This window comes from Nesoenas mayeri (assembly GCF_963082525.1).
Source record: "Nesoenas mayeri genome assembly, chromosome: 14".
In the NCBI taxonomy this organism is placed as follows: Eukaryota; Metazoa; Chordata; class Aves; order Columbiformes; family Columbidae; genus Nesoenas; species Nesoenas mayeri.
In genome coordinates this window covers 9,001,754-9,023,347 of record NC_137556.1, presented here as the reverse complement: position 1 = coordinate 9,023,347, position 21,594 = coordinate 9,001,754, and the positions used below count along the sequence as shown (strand labels likewise).

Genomic DNA, 21,594 nt, shown 5'->3' with positions numbered 1-21,594 from the left:
TGGACGCAGTGTATAGGGTATGAGGGGTCACCATCTCTTTCCTGGAGGGGACGATAGTAACATGATTGCAGCGGTCAAATGGAGTAAAATCTTTATCCAATAACAGTGATGTTATGTTTGCCAGTTTGGACTCTTGCTAGCAAATAGAGCTGTGCAAATTAATCTATTAGTTAATCTTTTTCATTGCAGATGCAAGTGGAACTCTTGTTTGAATTTTGTGGCTTAAAATGTTCAGCATGGGCATGAAGTTGCCTTTGGACAGTGACTTCTTGAGAACAAATTATGCACAAATTGAGCAGTCAGGTGCTGTCTTCTGCTAAAATGAAATAGGATCCATGCATATGGAAATTTTGTACTGTGGACTCTAACAGCCTTGGCATTTAAATCCCACTGAAGCCATTACTGCAGTTTAGCTATCCTTTGCCTGAACTAGAATATTTTTTTTCTTTGGTCTATTTAATCTTACTTTTTTTTTTTTTTTCTTTAAATGATTATTTGAGCTAAATCTTTTGAAATACAATTCCAACAAAAACTGTTTCTCTCCAAAATTCTGTTGCTTCAACCAGATGGCAAGTAGCGGTCATTTATGAAAGGTAACATTTTGTTATTGCTACTTACAGCTGACACAAGAAATTAGTTTCTTAATATTCACAATAATTTGTCTTATTTAATCAATTTAATAGATTAATTGATGTACTGTCAGAAAAATGTTACATTCATGCACCTCCTATGATTTTTCAGGAAATAGGTAGACAAGTCTGTCAGTAACAAAACAGAGTCTCAAGGGACTTGAAACAACCAGCCCCAACTACTACAGAAAACCTCATCACATGATAACTTTTGTAAACTGATCAAAGTATTTAAAAAAACTGCTATATGTTCATGTTGTTGGTGATAAACGAAGTGAAGGATACTTTTTTGAGAGAAGCCAGGATTTCTCTTTACAGCACGTATTTAGCTGTTTTCTTTCCATTAAGCTTGCTGTCAGTTTTACGTAATGATTTTTGATGTTGTGTCCTTTTTTCTTTTCTTGAATGAATAAAATGCCAGAGACAGTTAACAAAATGATATAATAAATGGGAATAGAAGACACACATTTGTAATGGCTCACAAAGCTTCTGATCTGGAAATGTGTACAGCTGTTTCACACAGCAACTGGGTATTTCATAGACTAGTTGACCATAACTTCTTTTTCCTGATGCACTTTAAAGCAATTTCAAATACTGGCTAAAGGGCTGTGGAGTTGTCATTTTCAACAGCAGCATGGTTAGTTTGATTTCACCTTTTGCAAAATCTTTTCTGAACAATACTTGGACCTACACTTTCTTTGAAGCTACAAATGAAAACAACCAAATGCATTTGTGCTCCCAAGGACACTTCATTGCTCATAATTCAATATCGTTCATACAGTCTCTTTCCAATCATTAGTTATGCATTTAAAGAAGTAATTTTAAAGACTTGGGACATAATAACTAGTTTAACTGTCTCTATAGATCTCAGAAAATTGTGTCACTAAATATCAATGTTAGATAAGTTGATTTGATTCAACTGTTGTTTGTTCCCTTGAATGTTTTAACTACTGGAATTTGTATATCTAAGTGGAATATCAATATGATTTTATTCATAACTTTTATTTTGTAACTTTGATATTAGGAGAGTTCTTGCTTTATCTCATAATGACATAATTCTCATAATAGTAAATTAAACAAATTGTGACTCAAACCAGATTTCTGAAAACTTGTAAAATAAAACAAGAAATAACTTTTGCAAATTGTTATTCACCGTAAAGCAATTATCATTTACGAAAGCAGTGGTAGTGTTAGGATTCTTCTGTGTGGATGTTGTTCTCCAGATACAAATCCCTAATGTTCAGCTAAAATGGGCCAGTGGATCTGTCCCAAACAGCTACAGCAAATGCATTCTCAAGGCAACAAGGATACTGAAAGTAAAGTAACATTGCAATTGGTTTTATAACCTTCAAGCTTAATATGTTGGCTTTCAGCCTGCCTAAAATAATTGCTTTCTAAGTAGGTAATTTGGCTATTTGAATGAAAATTAAGATGCAGAAAGATTTTAGTAGCTCTCCTTTCAAGATGTGTTTTTAATATTACACCTATTGACAATATGATTTATTAACAATATTATTCTGTATATAGAGACAACCTGCAGGGGGCCATTTTTCACCAATATTCACAATAATAATCCTAGGTAAAGGCACAGTGCTTTTGATAAGTGGAAAACAAGCAAATAATCATGTAAGAAAACAACATTAGGCCAGGTTCTCAACTTGTGAATCTTCTATTCACACAGCGAGCACTCATGGTATTTTTGTACATTAGTTGGAACCTTTTCAGGATCACCAGATTCAGTGAGTTAGCCTGTCTACCTGGTTGCTAATTCATGTGTAGAGTTAGGTCAGAGATCAGAAATAATGCTGCTGTAAGGAATTTCACCTGGAAGGAGAGGGAATATATTTCTGTAATCTCTGGCTCTGCTTCTCGCTCCCTGTTTGACCAGGTGCTCTCAGTGTGCGGAACTGGGAGTTAACGGTTCCCGGGGCTGCTTCTGTCTGTGCTCTGTGCTGAACTGCAGCACAATTTAATTAGTTCTTCACAGGTCAAACTGAGGACTGGTGCAAAGCTCAGAGGGAAGAGTGTTTGTGTATTTCCTAGCTAAGAAGTAAAAAAAAAAACACAAAAAACCACATTGGTCTTGACAGTATTTTCCCAGTCCTCTCAAAACAGTGTAGCTCCAATGACTTGAGTATTTTTCACGAAAGACTTTCGTTTTCTAACTGGGGTATATAAATTCCACAGCAGATAGTACAAGTGCCAAGGTCTGTGTTACCAGAGGGACCTCTCAAGCTTATTTTACTGAAATGCTTGTGCTCTGGCCTCTAATGAGGACGCTCAGATTTGTTTCCCTCTACCACCCTGCTTGGGCTTGGCTCCTTGGTGGGAACTCCTTGGTCACGAGCCCACCAATGGCTGCTGCAGTCTGGACCTCTTGCCTTTGCATCCTCTTCCTTTTGCTTGGCTCCTGTTTGCCACCTATACCTTCCCTCCTACACAGTCCTGTTTCTAAATAAGTGATTTTCAGTTTAATTTACTATCTAGCACTGGGAACCCTGGCTGAAGTTCTGAAGCTGAATCAACTGTTTGTTGTGGGAGATGGATGGGGAGTTCTGGTTAAGTAGAGATTTGCATAATCATGCCATAGGCATCAGAGTGCAATCAGAGAGTAACCAAAGAAATCAGAAACTGTCAAGTATCTGGAACCAAATGCTGGAGCGAGTAGGACCTTACATATTTGTTTAGGGTCAGGAGCTATTGAGCTTCTCTGCAGATTGCCCCACGATGTGATTGCCTGAGGAAATTGTTTCAGCTGAGATGGTAAATAATCACTACAATACTCCTCATTCTCAGGACTTGTTAGAAGTATTCTCCTGCCTGTCTTCCCTCCATCCTAATTCCTCCTTCCTCTTGCTGTCTCTCTGATAGCTGCAGTAGAGGCCCCTTTGCAGAGGTCATGGAAGGAGAACTTGTGAATGGAGATAAAAATGCATTGGATATGGCTCTGAGACAGTTCCATGTGGCTGAGGCAGTGTAGTTAGTGGGTAGGTGTTGTTAATTTATAGCATAAGCAACCAAGTAAAGTTCTCTTTTTCAGTCTGCTATTGGAATTGTAGCATCTGTGACAGTAGGGCACATCCAACGCAACAGCGATCAGAGAGCATCTACCTTGGGAGGCTACTGAGCTTTATCTTTCTGGACTTGTGAGAGCTTCACAGCTTGCAGCATTACCTGGTGTGGCTGGTGGGACATACTGAAGTGTGAAAAACTTGATGAAAGTTAGAAAGAATTATTCAACTCTAGGCAGAGATAAGCGGCTTTTTAGTACAGGCTAATGGGAAGAGGAGTTCAGGCAGAAGAGATAATGGATTTCTAAAGTTAGTCAACTAAAAGGGCCAGTAAAGAATAATCAAACCAAGCCTTTTCTTTTTTTTTTTATTCCTTCCCAGTTTTCGATACTTCAGCACAAGCAAGTGTAGACAGTTGTGTGATCATTCCAGCCACCCAATCTGTATCAGCTGTGTCTGCTGGCACAGTCCTGTGCTAAAGCAGCTCTATAGCTTCTGGCGCACAGCTGGCCTCGTTCATCCTGCTCCAAGCACAAACAGAGTAAATGAGCATCTGTTTGCCCTCAACATTGTAGACAAACCCTCTGGCATCATTCTTCTGGTTAAATAAAGAGTGTTTTGGGATTTTAAAGAAATATTTTAAATTCATACTATATTTGTCCTTTAAAAAAAAAAAAAAACAACAAACCAAACCAACAAAAAAACAATAGAGCAACTGGAAGATTTCTGGATAAAATGTGATACGACTGAGTTCTAAAGAATGAGAATTCTTATTCTGACTGACAAAGACTCAGTGGTAACTTAATTTTCAATTTCTTTTCAATTTTTTTTTAATTTAATTTCTGAAAATTTTGCCACCCCAATCAATCATCATGACTGTGGGTAATGAAAGCTTATGCCGGAAGTTTTGCCTAACATGTACTTAGTATTGCCTATGGAAACTTCTGGAAAAGTCTTCCAGTAAAACAGGATTTGCAAATCTTGTTTCCTGACGTAGCACAAAAAACCCAACCAACCAAAAAAACCTTTTAATTTATGAAAATAAGGAAAACGTAACATTCTGGGCCATATTAAGCAAAAGAAATACTTTTTCATATTAGGGGCAGCTGAACAAAAAAATACATGTACTGAGAATTTGAGTCTTACGGGACACCTGAGATCGCAATACATGGTCAAGGATCTTCTCTGTGCCATACACATCTGAGGACTGTGTTTAAATACATATAATACATATCTGTACTAATGTATTTTACACTGTTATTACTAAGCAGGTATCAATATATTTAGCACTATATATTAGTCCAAAGGAAACCTTTATGCAGTTTAATTCAAGGCTGAAGCATTTAATTATATTTTTATAAATGACTTAGCTACAGTATTCCAGACAGGTCATGACATCCTCAGACCTTTCATTACAGGTGGTACTACTCTAGTCTGGAGTGGTCTCTTTCTATTTCACCACTTCCTGGGGCCAAGTCCTTAAGTAAACGCTACGATCCTGACCTTCCTGGGAATTTTGTCATCAGACTTGTCAAAGATTTCCTCTAACAAATTTAAAATGAAATATCCACAGCCTGAGTACAACTAAGTAAAAGCATTGTGTTCAGATGCATATTCCCTGGGAGAGAGCAAGCGAGCTCAGAGGTGGTTCGAGATGTTTTGATGTGCTTAGGAGTTCATAGTCAACTCTTTGACACTAACGCAGATGTTGGACACTGGCTGCCACTGGGAAAACTTTATTCACTGAAGTATTCAGTGGGCAAAATATTTTCTCTTTCTCTTAAAGAAATAAATAACGTGTAATTTGCTGACACAAACTATTTGCCTAAAACAGGCGGTAGGCCATGGGGAGATGTTTATGATCCAGGCTAGACTGACTTCAGCAAGCAGCAGCTGGTGCTTTCACACTGCTCGGTGTTGGAATGAACTTCTGTACTGCAAGGTAGAGAGGCAGAAAATGCAGCTGCATCTTTCTGGAGCTAATTTTAAAAAAAGCAACGAGCTGGTAATGACCACTTTTCCCAGCTGGTCTTTATGAGGGTAAAAGGTTTAATCATAGTTTGAGGATGGAAGAGGAAATTACTAAGCAGGCTGCAAAACAGTGTTAATAAATATCCCTCCTGGCGATACTTAGAAATTGAAGCTCATGTTGGCTGGGAGGAGCTGGGAATGAAGATTACCCCCGAGAGGTTGTCTGACAGTCCCTGGGGTTATGCCCTTTTTATATGAGTTTGCTCAGGAAGACTTGGTGCTAGGGTTTGGTGATGGTTGTGTACCCCAAGGGCTCACCATGTTCAGTGTCGTCTTCCCAAGCCTTGGGGAGGAAACGGAACTGAGCTCATTCTGAAAGGTGCAAAATAAGGGGGATTTTCTGGGGAGGTTTTCAGCCAGCATCTCTTTTCTGCTTGATTCATACAAATAACTTATAAGCTCAATTAATGCAGCAAAATATAAATATTTATGCACCAATTTAGATAATGTTTGGTTCTATTTATAAACAAGAGCATCTTGCAAGAGCTTCTTTCTGACAAGTAAATAAAGTAAGTATAGGGAGGGCCTGTGTGTTAAATGAACCATGCTTCATTAATTCTTCCAAAATAGCAACTCTTTAGGTAATAACTAAACCAAAAAAATGACAATAGAGTAGGTTTGGTGGGAAGAATTTAAGTACTTAAACTTCAGGAGAAAAAGAAGCTGTTTACTTACTTAGTTGGTGATAGAAAATAAGATAAATTTTTTTACCATTAATTTCATTTTTTTTACTATGTTGTTATTCTAGTGATATGGAGGGTAAAAGGAGAGAAGAGCAGTCACATATCAATGTACTGGCCTTAGGCTCCATTGCTATTTGCTGACTATTCTAACTAACAGGAAACTGGTCTAGTTCAAGGTTTGATTTTTGTATGAATTCTGATCAATCTATAGGTTCTGATGAATGATATTTTTGGTAGTCTTGCTTATAAGGAAGAAAGCTTTTGTGAGCGTTTAAACTAGCACTTTTTAATATGCCCTTTTTATGCTTATTTTACCATATGATTATTCTCTTGATTGGCCTTGTTGATGGCATATCAATATAAGTTGGCTGGATTTGACACCTATGTATTAAAGGATAAAAGAGTATTTTGCTCTTATTAAGAAACAGTAATCTCTTGTGCATCCTATGGCAAAATGGATTAAAATAACTTCAAAACGTTTTTCATCTCATCTCTTGATTGCTCAAATAAAAATAATAAAAATGCAATAAAGAACTGAGATGCAAGTCTAGCAATTTATATTTGCCTGTCTAAAATGTTTATCATTTGTTATGATCATAACTTATTTCTCAGTTCAATTTCCTGAGGGTAAAATCTTGAAGTAGGACTCCATGATGCTAAGTGATGAACAGACACAGAACTGAAAAGACAACTCCTGTCCCCAGTCTTGGAACTGAATCAGGTGGCTGGGTGGCTATGCTAGGTGGCAGGAGACTTTATAAGGGGACAGGAAAGAGTCTTGCCAAACGTCTCATCCTGCAGCAGTGAGAACAGAACAGAAGTAAAGATTTTCTCAAGAACTGGGCTGGGGCCAGTTTGACAGGAGTCAGATTTCTTTTCCTGGAACTGGAAGCTGAGTATTTACCTGTGATGTGGGACTCCGAGTCCATCAGCAACCTGGAGTCACGGAACTTGCAGTAAACCTCCGTACCATTCCCTTCCGTGTGTTTGTGCTCTGTGAGAGGCACAGGCAGCAGCTGAAGTTTGGGTTCATGTTTGTTCCTGGCTGTCTGCAGAGGCCAAGCCAATACATCACATTTATATAATGCAAGTTTGAGCTCAGGGATTCAGATCCGGTCTTGGTTTGCAGTATCAGTTCTTCTCTTTTCATGCATGATTTTAGGTGTGCAGAGTCTCTTCAGTTAATTGAAAGATTGACTTAGTCATATGCAGCCACTGAACCATAGGCAAAACCTTCCAAGTGTGAATTCTATGCAAGGGAAAGATGTTTTTAAATATTTGTTCATCCAAAATATTTCTTAGTTGGTGCCACCTGTTGTATTGAAGTGGATCCATGCCTGGTTTTGCCTTCCCTTGAAAGTCCATCAAATAAATAGTCTTTTAAGTCAGCTGGGGAAAAAAAAAAATTTTCCATTATATCAGGTATGTAACAGATGAATATGTGGAAAAACACTTTCTTGTGTTTCTGTCAAGCCAAAAGGAAGTTAAAGTGCCTTTTTTTGTGCTCTACAAGAGAAAAACGTGCTGATAGAATGGCATTTGGCTAATAGCACAGCAGATGAAAACTGGGCCATGACAGCCAAGGTGGCAAGGTCAGCAAAAAAAGAGAGGAAATTATTTCATTTGGAGATGAAGGTCATCTGAAATCAGTCATTTCACATTTAACAGGCCACTGAGTAGAAAATTGCTGAATGTTAACATATTTTTATATTGTTTTATTTCATTCTTTTTTCTTTTCTCATTTGTAATGCTTACGTATTCAGGAAGTTGAGGTAGGTTTTTCACTTTTAACTTGTAAATATCTATAGAGTGAATGAAAGTATTTACAACATATCATAATTCATATTATACTTCAACTCTTATGATCAACTGTTAATATTGTTATACATTAAATGTATTGACACTTGTTAATTATTAATGTGTTAATATTGATTTATTAACATGTTAATATTAAAATTACATAATAGTTTCTTATGTTACAAGAGGCATAAGGGTATTTTAGGCATATTAGTATCCATCCTAGTAGCAGCTCAGAAACATGTAGGTTTCTATGCAGTCATTTCTGTCAGGAAGGTGTTATATTGAACGATAATGCTAAATTTCTTTAATCAAGCTGATCGTATATTTTTTATATATGTATTGCATGATAAACACTTGAAAATCAGTGTCATGTTTAGGCACTGTATGTCACTGGTTTACTGTTAGAGGATGTCACAGTGAAGTGATGGTATCCATTTGGAGAGTTCTTCCACCTAACAAAAGTCATTTCAGGTTAATGTATGAATTGCAGCACCTTGCAGAGTACTGGCACAAAGCCTTCTCCATTTGTCAAGTCAGAGCTTTAGGTGGTATTTAAATGAGACATAGATTCTCTGCTCAACCCTATCTACAGGATGAATTTCACCTTTACAGTGTCATAACCATTGCATTGTGGTTCTCGCTGATATCAGTGCTGAAGTGAAACTCTTGTGCTGTGTTTTCTGTTGTCCAACTGGCATAAGTTATTTTGAACTGCTATTGATCATATTGTTTTAATGTCTGTATAGCCATTATGTACTCCTATAAATAATAATGAGGTTTTTATATTGAAAGTCTCAAAGGTTTTATCTATTGTACTTTTTAGGTATTTTTCCACATTTTTTTCTTGTGTTTATGTTATCATACTGTAGTTTCAGGCATATTCTAAAATAAATATAGTTTCCAGTTTCAAAAAAGGAATACTAAACAGATCTACATAAAGGAGAAGGAACAGATTTACAGAAGAGATGGGTGTTTCGTAGTTTTTTTGGCGAGCAAGGTGCATTTTCTGTAAAATATTCCTTTGACACTGAAGTTGAGATAAACCCCCTTTCCAATCCTTATTTCAAAACTGGTTCCATATGCCAACTGCGTAAGAATCTTTCTTGGAATTTGAATTATTTAACAGTTTCTGATGCTGAAAACCCAGCGGCAAAGCAACACCTGGGAAAAAATGTAAGCAGGCAAAAAAATATATGTATATTTTGTTGCTGGGAAAAATTATTCTGCTCAAAAAGCTTAAAACCCAACACATTCTGAAAAAGTGATTAACGCTTGGTGAATTTAGCAGTACATAATAATCAATTACAAAGCATTTTATAACAATGCGGGGGGGTTGTGTATTGACAAAGCTGTGGAATTCAAAGGCGAGTCTGTGGTTCTATTTCTGGTGCCAAACCCCATCCTTCTGAAGAAAAAGTACAGATACTTTTGATGTATCTGAAATAAATTATGAATAATAATCTTGGTTGTTATTGTGGAACATTGTCACTGTCCACAAAGTCAGTATAGACACTGAGCATGAATATACTTGGAGAAAGAAAATACATTTCCTCTGGATAGTCTTGCAGAATTACATCAAGCCCCTTCATTCCGGGGAGTGTTTGCCTGTCGTTGCCTGTCCCTGGTGCAGGCAAAGAGGAGTGGGACAGCAGCCCTGATCTGCATGATGTGTTGGTACCTCCTACTTCTCCTGTTGGCCACAGCCTTCTGAAACGATCACACTGCCCAAGGGACATCTGCTGGTCCCCACTCCTCCTGAACCAGCCCTATAGGCTGTTCTAAACCCAGAAAGGAGGACATGCTGGTTTCCAAGTCTCTAAAATGTTCCAGGTTAGTGGGACTGGATATGATGAGAGCGTGTGAAATTCAGTGTACTGGAGATAAATGGTAAAAAAAGCCCTGTGGAAGAAATAATTTGGGAGTCTCATTCACACTGATTGGTTTTCAGTTACCCTCCTGGCAGGAAAAAGAAATCTAGGTGTCATTCTGGGCAATATGATAAAGACATCTCTTCAGTTGCAACCCTCAAGAAATGAATGCAGAATACCAGATATATGAAAAAGAAAATGAAGATTAATATGCAGGAAAAATGTCACAGTATTCTAAAAACCTTTCATGCTTCCTCTCTCCAAAGACATTATTCTGTTGTTATCACGTGCTCTCAAAGAAGACACAAGTGAGATATACAGGATATGCTGAGACTAGATATAACAGTTAATCTTGAATCCCAGTCCTTCAGGACTAGGGCTGATGGCACTGTGAAGTGGGGAAGCTTTGCCTTTGGATAAATATTTGCTGAGTACATGGAATACCAGTTGATCCGACACACAGAAGAGTTTTCCGTTCTTTCTGCAGAGAGACTCAGTTGCAACACGTAATCCTTTGGCCAGGCGCTCTAACAGTTCCTACCTTCTCAATTTTAAAATCCAATCAGACTTACATAAACCAGAACCACAAGACTCACAGCACAATAATAACTTTACCCCAGATTTAAGAAGATTTTAAAAATTTATTAGTGGGAACAGTGACAAAAGTATTCACTGCAGGTGCTCCTGGATGTTTTTGTTAACTTTGAGTATAAAGTTTACGATATTATTGCTGTATTTCTGTATATTCACAATACTGTGATTTACATGTGTTTAAATGAATATAAGTATTTTAGGATTTCACTTGCTGACCTTTCACCACACCATGATGGTGTGGATCAAGTTATATGTTATTCAGACCATATGCTCTTATCTTTGTTGTTGTGTTATCAAAATTGGTAGCCTGATAAGAAATAATATAGATTCATCAGAAAATATTTAATAACAGCATACTTTGAAAAATAATCTGGAAGAAAATTTTGAGGTGCTGAATTCAATTAATTTTTTATTCTTTACTTTCTAAGCTGCATTTGTTACTCTTTAGGACACAACCTGTGGATACTTTTATGTGATTTGTGCTAAATATGTTAGGATCAAAATATGAGCTGATTCATTGGTAGTTTAGCTATGTAAAATTGGGGTAAAAAAATGATTATATGTTTCCTGAGTTCCCTTTTTTTTTTCCCTTCCCATTTAGGATGATTATTTCAGAAACTGGAATCCAAACAAGCCTTTTGATCAAGGTAAAGTTAGTACACATTTTGTGGTTGTATTCTGCTATTTTGTGATATCTGTAAATATATTATGCCTTTCTTCCTCTGTCCCATACATTTGTCAAGAGCTATATTCATACTTCAATCTCATTCCTGGTTTAGTCACATTGTGAGTTGGTTTATATATAAGGGTTTGTCTCATCTTTGTATTTTTCAGCCATGGTTTTTAATCTACATCCTTTCCAGCTTATATTCAGTGATGATAAATGCTTAGAAAGGTTCTCTGTAACCATGAATCTTGGTCTAACATGCAATTTAAAATGGGTATCTTCATACACATATTCTTTCATGTTAAAAACCTTTGCTAAACAAATTTCATAAAGGTAAATTACAGCATTTCCTAACACTCAAGGGGCCAATTCTTTGGAGGCAGGTGCAATGTTTGAATTTCAGGGCTGATTTTCAAAATAAAGGTTTATTATATGTATGCTGCTGATTCAGATACAGATTCTGTAAGTGACATTTGTCTCTGAAATTAGTAGGGATTTTAAAAGATGTTATCCTAAAGCCACTTAGAAAGGAATGATTGTATACATGTAACTAAAACAAAAATAAATTTCAGTTATATAGATCCATTGCACAGTCCTCCTCTGTTTTGGATCCTGTGTTCAAAGTTACGTGGCATTCCAGCAGAGTGTAAGATTTCCATTGCCCTTTAGAATGCGAAGTGACGATTTTGATCTCAAATTGTTGTGATTTAACATTCAGAAAAGGTATTCCTGCAAGCAAACGGCTTACAAATTATTGAGCAGGCAGATAGCTTTTTGTTTTGTGTGGATTTTTTTGGTTTTGTTTTCTTTTATTTGTTTTGTTTGGGTTTGTTTGTTTGTTTTTTAAGAAAGAGTCCATGGTGAAACAGTCACAGTGTGGCACACAGAGGGAAACAAGTAATGGGAAATTACATGGCTTTCTTCAATCTGTCTCTGGTGTCACTGGGATGTAACCAGTGGATGATGGTTAAAGAATAGTAGATAATATCAATATTACATAGTTGCAGGAGATGCCCAATAGTTTAGTTAGTTACTAGTTTTTTAGTAACTGCTTAAAAAAAAAAAGTAATCTTATAGAAAAATATTTTTATGCATCTAGAAATCAAATATTATGAAATTATGTATGTGAATCCTACCACAAATGAGAAGGAAGAGTGAATAAGTTAAGAAGGAGAAGGAAAGGCATGAACAAATGAGTGAAGGGGTAACCGGATAAGTGCCAGGCCAGTGGAGGAGCTGAAACCACAATGGTTTCTTTATTTGCTTTCAATTTGAGCTTTGGCGGCCATTTATTTTACAAACAAGAGTCATAAAATGGAGCAGCTTTGCTGATCAGAGATTTGAATCTTCAAAATTGCTGAAGAGTTTAGGAAGAAAATACCCCTTGGAAGTCTCTGAAAGTGTTTTTAAAACTTGCACTTTACATCTATTTCTGTATTTCATTGCCAAACAAGTTCCTTGTATTATCTGTAGGTAGCTCCCAGGGATATCATGTTAGAACTGAAGAGTATAGATTCTCTGTCTTTATGGAAATGAAACTTCAGTGGCAAAGGAAAGGGAATGGTGATGTTTGTGTCAAGGGATATATCCACAGAGAGATTTTCTAAGACATTTGAGGAATTTAGGATTACAAATCCTATTGACGTCAAATGGTACTTATTCTCCTACCACTTTCAGAGGCCTCGTGACCCTCTGTGTTCCCAAGAGGAAGAACAAAAAGGTAAATCCTGGCAAAATATTGCAAAAAGATTTTGAACTGGTATGGTCTAAAACAGCCTTGTTCGTTGTGTTACTGAGATGTTTGACTCTGGGCAAACTCACAAATTGATTTAGAGAATCTAAAATCACACGTGGATACCTTGAAGCGATACAAACAGTTGTACATTTGTTCAACATTCCTATCTCTTTACAAAGAAAAGAATCGTTTCAGTATAAATTTTCTCCTAGACTGGGAAGAGTCTGTTGTCAGAAGGCAGAATGCAGAACTGGGTGATGCAGCCTGAGCCTGATGTGCTGCCTTGCACACAGATCTCTGCGCTGCTTTTGTTTCATGTAATTCTTACTTTTGGATTTTGTTTGGCCAATAGGTCATTCTTCTTGACAAAGACATCATTACTTTTGACTGTGGTTAAAATTTACTCTGACTAGAATGTTAAAATAGCTATTCATACCCTTCTCGAGAGATTTCTTACACACAAAAAAAAATTGCCTTAGGAAACTGTTTCTTAGTTTAGTTACACGGACATTGAGCATGTGAGCCTTTAAACACTGACCTCTATGTTGTTGTCACCCAAGAAATGGAAAGAAGTTACATCATGTTGCTGCTTTGTGCTTTATGAATCAGATGCTGATATGAAGGGCTGTTACGAAGGAAGGAAAAAACACTTACTTCTTCTGTTCCAGGTGTTTTCCATCATGGGTTTAATTTCTGTCATTTTCCATGCAGAGAAAAAAGAATACTCAGAATTAGTCCTGGACCTTTTATGTCGTTCAAGCTGCAAGAAAATTATTTAATCTGTCTTTCATCTTTACTTATCCATCCTCCCTGCCCTGATATTTTTTCCAGTTGTTCCTTTTGGTTTTGGGGTGTTTAAATACCTCTCATGCTCTTGTATGACTTTGGAGATACAAAACCATTTATTTTTAAATCTTTGGGGTTCCTGTATCCAGAGAGCCTGTGCGGATCCTGCAGTAAGGAGCCCTAGCTTGATTCTGTGAACTCAGTACCAGCTCTGGGCTCTCATCACACAACTGTTATTTGAGAGATATCCCAAAGGTAAATTGTAACCTCACAACACCAAGGTTCTACCTCCAGTGACTGGAGAGAAGTGACTTCTCCAGTGGGTCAGTGAAAACAGCCAGCTGCCTCTCTGCCTGGGTTATACGTGAAATCTGAGGCTAGCATCACCAAACTAAAACTAAATATTATGCATACGAACTCTTTGGGACAGGTCTACAGTTTTTTAATGCTTAAAATCTATTTCTAAATTCTAAATTTAAAATAATGTTTGAATATTCTAATTGTGTAGTCTTATACTGAAGCCAGACTGTCGAAGCATCGTGAGATTTGGGGTTTGAAGTAGCTGAAGGTGGCTGGTACCTGCCAGAAGTGATCTCACAAAGGCAGCTGGAGGTTTCAGTATGTTTAACAGTTCTAAAAAAACAACAGTAGCCAGAGGTTTTGAAAATCAGTTCTGCTTCTAGGCTTGTATGTCATTTGCATCTTTTGAAGAAGAGTCTGCTGGGTCAAATCAAATCTGTATTATTTTCTAAATTAAAGCTAGCTTTATTCAGCAGATTGAATTATTTAATTATGTATTTAAAAACAATAGCAGTACAATCAAGCTGTCTCCTTTTCACTTGCAATGCAGAGAGAAATATCCTCATGTATGTCTCAAGAAAAGAAATATACCTTATTTTTTAAAAAGGCGTACATGACTTTCACTGAAAAAACCCCCAGAGAGTCACACGAGGAATCTTTGCATAACGTGTGTTTTCCAGGGAAGTCAACTTGAATGGTTCATCTGTGTCTTGAAGGGTACTTGAGTGATCGGAATTTATTTTTAGCCTAGCTACAAGCCCAGCTTTTTATTCATGTTGAACCCAGGAGAAACCAATACAAAGGTGAGCATCTTACCGACTGAGCCAAGATAACAAGGCATTTGGACTGCAGAAGGCAGGAGAGCATCTAGCCTGAAAATGATTTCTGGTCATTAATATTGAACTCACTTCTGTCAGAGTTGCAGAAGCCAGAAAGCAGAAGAGTCGAAGGGGCAGGTTAGTCAGGATTTTAAAATATGAATCAAAGGGCTGTGGGGTTTTTTTTCTGACAAGGTCATTTGAGAGTTCTTAAGGAGCTTGACAGCAAACTTGACATACTTTTCTAGTCTTCTCCATCTACATTGGAGAAAGAAAAGAGGGAATCAGGGAAAAAGTTTAGCATAATGTTCTCGATTCAGAGATTTTGGTATGGTAATTAAATGTGTCTGGTATTCTGCACCTGTTCAGACTTGCCATTAAATTAACTGATTAAGACTTTATGTATTATTATAAGGGAAATGTGTTAAGTAAAAAAAAATTAATTTGTTATTGAAAATTTCTGCTAAAAGCCACCTCTCAGTAGCTGTAGTAAATTTTTCTGCAGACAAATAGATGTTACTAATTTTTCTGATAAGATGCACAAATAAAAGTACATTTTGTTACATTCAGGGTTGCTGGAAACTGATCGGGGTGGTGGCTAATTTGCTTGCCATATGGGTTTTTTTTAAAACATCATTACCCACAACATAGGAACTGTGGAAGTAATGGGATGCACTTTGTATTGCAGGTACATAAGCTCTGAATCCAAAAAATGAACTTCCATTATTATATATATATTCCATTATTATTTACATCAAGGTTGTAGAAGGACACAGTAAGAGGGGAAAACCTTGATTCTGTTGCAGCACTAAGCATTTTCCCAAATCTGTGCCCTTTGCTGGTGACAACAATCCTGAGTGTTCCCAGCTGCTGGACCTCTTAGGAAAAGAAGCTCCTGATAGTCTGAACTTTTGCCCTTGTCTTCCAGCCTTTGTCTTTATATTCACTGTCTTTATTCCCAATTCTCTTCCCCAGTAGCTGGGAAATCTAGACAGGGATATTACTTTTCAGCACTTTCATTATCTGGCAAGGGGTGGACAAATGAAAAAAACTCCAAAATTCCAAAATCCCCCTTCCACTGTACTGTGTGAAAATCTTCATCTGCCTGAATCTGACCTACCAGTGACTGATTCTAATGTCAGAACACGCTCGTGTAGACTCGACTGTCATTATTAATTACAGACATGAACTCTCTATCATTTCAAAGAATTCCCCTTGAGCACTAATGAAAGTCTGAACTGGCAAAATACCCTCACTTTTAAAGAGGAAACATCGCTTTTGAGTGGATTGTGGCCTCCAGCATAGCATAGCCTATGACTTTCACAGTCCAGCAGCCCTACGGAAGTGAACTTGTCAAATTTAGAACTTTATATTTAGAGACAGATATATTGGTATTCACGCTTCCTCTCCTTCTGCACTGAATTGTACCTATGTCCTTCCAGTGTCTGAACTGGCAAATCCACATCCAGAAATGGCTTCCTGCAGCTGTGCAGAATAAAGTTTGCCTGAGACAAGAAGTATGATAATGGGAAGCCTGTGATGCAGGATGAACATCATAGAACCTGCAATTATTTTTGAACATGTAATTTTCTGTTAGCCCAGTTAAGATGTTCTTTCAGAAAAGCCTGAATAAATTCCTTTCAGAGAGTGGTTTAGTAGTGTAGACATCTCTAGCCACAAATATATGTTAGTTTTATAATAAATGTTTTCTATTACTGTGCTTCAGATGGCAGATTTCAATTGAATAACATATTTTGCAATTTATTTTTTGACTGTAGTTGAATTAGTTTTAGAGGCTTATTCATAGGACAACTGCACATAAATTATGTTGGTAAATCTTCAGTAAATCAATACCATTTTAAAACATGGTAACTGAATCAACAGCAAACAACAGCTGAGATGCAGCACATGAAATATACTGTCTTCCATCAAATGCATTTCAATCACATATGGTGGCTTATTTCCTCCAGGCAGATGCACGTGCCTCTCCTCATGTGCTAGAAGCATAACATTAAATTCCTTATAAGCTTGTAAGCAACCAATTTTGTCATTAAATATGGCATCAGAAGTGACAGAGATGGGGTCCCTGTCTGTGACTGTATTATCGCTGATGTGCTTTGAACTGTGACAATGATTGATAAGTTTCTTGTCTAGAATTGTTTTAGCACTTGGGGACCACTTGTTGCTTTTGTCAATAATGGTGCTGGCTTTCTTTTAGTATCTCTTATTTCATTGACTGTGGAGCAGACATGATTTTGAAAGGGAAATTCATGCCTCCCCATGCTCATCCAGCTCCCATTGAAGTAAATACATTTTTGGGGATATCACATAGCCCAACTTTCCTCCCATTGACATGACTTAGTGAGCAAGGGTCTCCTTCCCTTTGCCTCACATCAGTATATAGGAGTTCAGTTTGGGATACCTACCTAAACCTTTACAAATGAAGTGTGTGTGGAGAATACATGCCTGAAAAGCTGCCTCCTTATTTGCTGTAAGAAAGACCCCAGTGTGTTATTCAAACAAGCTGCTTCAGCTTGTATTCTTACTTAACAAGGCCAAACCAATCAGGGACAAAGTCTCCAGCTTTGAAATATTATTTGACTTAAAGATTGGATGGCATAGCAGTAGATTTATACTGTGTGTCAGAGTGCGTTTTAAATCACTAGCCAGTCAGGAGAGTAATTTGCACGGTATTTAAACATGTTTATATGCCTGTGATTTAATAGCTGATCAGTAACTGTCATTTGATTCTAATTGAAAAACAGGAACTCCTATGGAGAATGAAAGTAAAAGGCAGAGTGACAATGGCCATGAAAAGGTGTAATGCAGAATTTTTAGGAGGAGGAGAACGTCAATATAAAGGCAAATTATTTCTAAATCACATTTCAGTAAACTGAGAATTGGTAAAGCAGAAATTAGAGAAATAAAAAATAGGATAATTGTCATTTCCTCAATGTAAAGGGTAGAAACACAGATTATCTGAAAGGCAAGAGCTTGGTTAATGACAAGGCTCTTAGTGACTTCAGCGGCAAGAAGTTAGGTAAAGAAAGTGCAACTAGGCTGAACTCTTGTGGGAGCCCCAAACTCAGAAAGCCAAGTACAAAATGAGATATTTGGGAAAGAATTTAAGAATAACCATTTTTCACAAGTGTATTAGAGGGAAGAGAAAAATGAAGAAAAGTGATGGCTCACTGCTCAGTGGAGATACTTATCTAAAGGCATAGCTGAGAAGGCCACAGCATTGTAACCTGTCTTTGCTTTGGCTTTCACTTGAAAGGTCAGCTGTGACCAGGTGACTGTTGTAAGTAATGTGTTGTAAAATTCTGGATTAGAGGAAGAACAGGTTTGAGCAAATCAGATGTTGCAAATCAGCGAGACTTGATCTAAGGTTTTAATGAATTGGCTGAAATAACTTTAAAGATACAGAAAGTTATCTTTGAAAATTTATGAAATTGTAGAAGACTGGGAAATTATAGGGAAATATATCCCATGAGTTGAGCCTGAAATCCTAAAAAAAAAAAAAAACGAAAGAAAAAGTACTGAAATAAATATTAAAGCAAACATTTGTTAACATCAGAAGATAAGGGGACGAATAAAGCTGGTATGGATGTCAAGCTAAACTAATTTTCTTCTCTGACATTTGCAAGCCTTGAGACTCGGGGATAAGCTTGCAGTATCACATATCTTGACTTTAATAAGGCTTTTGACATTGGCTTATGTTACTGTCTTATAAGCAAGTTAGAGAAATATTGTCTAAAATAAATAATTATCAGGTGGATACAAAATCAGCTGAAAAACTGCATTTTGGTAGTAGTTCTTAATGGTTCAATGTCAGGCTGTAAGGATAAATTGAATCAGGCTCCTCCATGATCTGTTTTGGGTCCAGCATTATTCACTATTTTCATTAAATTGTAGATGTCAAAATTAGTATGCTTATTAAATGTAGCACAGCAATAAAATTCACAGTCACCTTGAGAAATTTAAGCAGCAGTCTGAAAAGAAAGGACAAAATTGAGTCTGGGCAGATTCAAAAGTTCTTAGTTAAGAATAATCATCTGCAAAAAAAAAAAAAGGATGAAAAACAATCTGATGGTAATGAATTTTGAGAAAAAGGGTAGGGGATTACAATGGATTACAAATAGAACATGAGTCAACAATGTCATTCTGTTGCAAAAAAGGCAAATGTTATACTGGCATGTGTAACTATGAGTAATCCCTTCAGCTCTCATCAGTGCCAGTAAGACCTTGGCTGGAATATGTTGTCCAGATTTGAGTAACAGGCTTCTAGAATAGTGTCTATCAACTAGATAGTACCCAGAGAAAAGTAACAGATATGATCAGAGTTGCAGAAAATATGCCCTGTGAAGAAGACAGAAGGACAGGAGCACCTCCTCGGTACTGAGAAAACAAACAAAACAACAACAAAATATACCCCAAACAACCCACAAATCCTATATTCAAATACCTAAAATTAACTGCAAAGTGGAGGAATCGTTCTCTATCCATTGTGGATACAATAAGGAGTAATACATTTACCTTGCAGCAAAGAAGAATAATTTTAGCCTTTGTAATGACGGTAATACTTAGCATTGGGAGAGATATTTTTAAAAGGATGTGGAGACTCTGGAGGTGTTCTGAAACATGTTAGATAAATGTCTTGCAGATAATGGCACATTGATAGCTGATCCAGCTATGGAGAAAGGGAGTGGTATCGGCAACCTTCCCAGAATTGCCATTTTAGTGCTGTGATTCTCTGATTGTATTTTGATTAATGGAAACCAGCTAATTTCAGTGAAAGCACAGAAGAAGTGCTGAAGAAGGTATTTCTTAAATAGATTTCCAGTTCAAGTGAAAAAGGAGAAATAAATGAATCAGTATTGTAGACAGACATTCTGGCACCACCTGAAAAAATACAGGTTCTTATTTGATGGGCGTAACGTGCACAAAATTCAAGGTAGTTACTAACCATGGTTGTCATGGACTAGTGAACTTCCATGAATGTAAACAGGGACTGACCAAAGGCAACTCATTTTCTCTGCCTGCTTCTCCCTGTCTCACTTACTTTTCTAATAAGTCGGGAGGACTTCCTGTGGATACTTGGATATTAGTGGGGTTTTTGTCCTGGCAGGAATAAAGGTCAGGATGTAACCCAAAGAGTAAAGATTTGGATGAAAATCAGTTAACTATTCTCCCTCAATTCATTAGATAAAACATGACAGTGCATGTGTATTTAGCAATTAAATCTCCATATTGCTTCAGATTAAACATGTCTGCATAAAATAATACTACATCTGCTCTAATCTGATTGCTTACATTCTAGCTTTGCAGTCCTTGGTCATTTGGAAAGTTATTTTAAACTACAAAATGGTGCTAAGCAGTACACAGCAAGATGAATAAAAAAACTTTTCAGATGTATTCTGGTGGTGTTCTGCACTAAAAAGTTCCCTAAGCATATATGTCAAAACTAAAATCAGTTTGATAAGCATTGTTTAGTCATTTTATCATGTTCTGTCCTCTCTCTATCTGTGTCCTCTGGTTGCAATATTATGAATGGACCTTGCCATGTGCGTCTTTATCTTGTCAGGTTTTGCTCAACAGCTTTCTTTAAAGGTCTTGTCAACTTTATGTACATTGTCCTTAAAGTGCCAGGACAGGAAAGCTATATCTGAAGACCAGAATTTGATTTCCACTCTCCTCCTTGAAATCTCTGTTTGAGGATTTGATCTGTTTTATTTAGGGGAGATTAGTAAGCCCCATTGTTGTCTTATGTATGTGTATCCTTGCAATGCCTCTTTAGCCGTACAAGAGGGATGCACGCAGATGAAATACTGCCCCAAAATCTGGAACTACCGTGTTCACATTAACTGCAGGGCAAGACAGTAGAATCAAATCTTAATATAAGTCGGTACCATTCCCGGGAGAGCTTTTACACAGGTCAAACCATCTGAAATATACAAATAAAACCATGAAAAGCCTTGTTTGAGTAAAGCCATGAAAAGTACACATCTATTTGAAAAATACCAACAGGATCTTAACATGGATGATATGTCTTGGTATCAGAAACATAAATGTATTGGTCTTTATAGTTTAGATCATAAAGATCATAAGTTATTACTCTTCATCTTTAGATACTTCTTCAATAGAACTCCTAAATAGGCCATTGCTATGTGCTGTGTATAGGCTGTGCTTAGTTTTTCTCACTCCTAATTGCTTAACTTTCCTTCTGGCTTCATCATTATTCTATTGCAAGAAATGTGACTTGATATTTAGGCAAACATTTTTCATTTTCTTTATGTTTCTCCTTCTGAGATTCTTTTGCATACAGTGGCACTTCTAGTGTATTTTCCTGCAGAGGACTGTGCCAATAACTTTTTCCCAATGCCTATAAATAAATTAAGTATACTGTGGCTTGAAAGAGAAATTGTTATCAGCTGGTGCTCCACTACCTACAAAGTATTTTATCTTCTTTCAGTTTCTATTACTTTGCTCTCCGTTGACTTTGTATAGGAAGCCGTCTTCCCTGTTAGTGTCATGTGGTACATTTGTGTGTAGCGTGCTTGATGTATGGAACTATTGCAAACGCTGCTGCGGATATCTTGGCTTTTGAAATTGCATTGAAGATGAACTTTTTGACAGATGGAGCGGTTGATACGATTTGGAAATAGGCTTGTT

General features: G+C 37.0%; 1 protein-coding gene across 1 annotated transcript in view; it reads left to right on the top strand.

Moving 5' to 3' along the window:
* Positions 1-21,594, top strand: part of SPOCK1 (SPARC (osteonectin), cwcv and kazal like domains proteoglycan 1) — a gene marked incomplete at both ends in the record, with an annotated part of 271,603 nt that overhangs the window by 77,859 nt on the left and 172,150 nt on the right. The window contains one exon of the mRNA XM_080353189.1: positions 11,218-11,263. Within this exon, the coding sequence (XP_080209315.1) occupies positions 11,218-11,263 (46 nt within the window). The remainder of the gene's footprint in view (positions 1-11,217; positions 11,264-21,594) is intronic.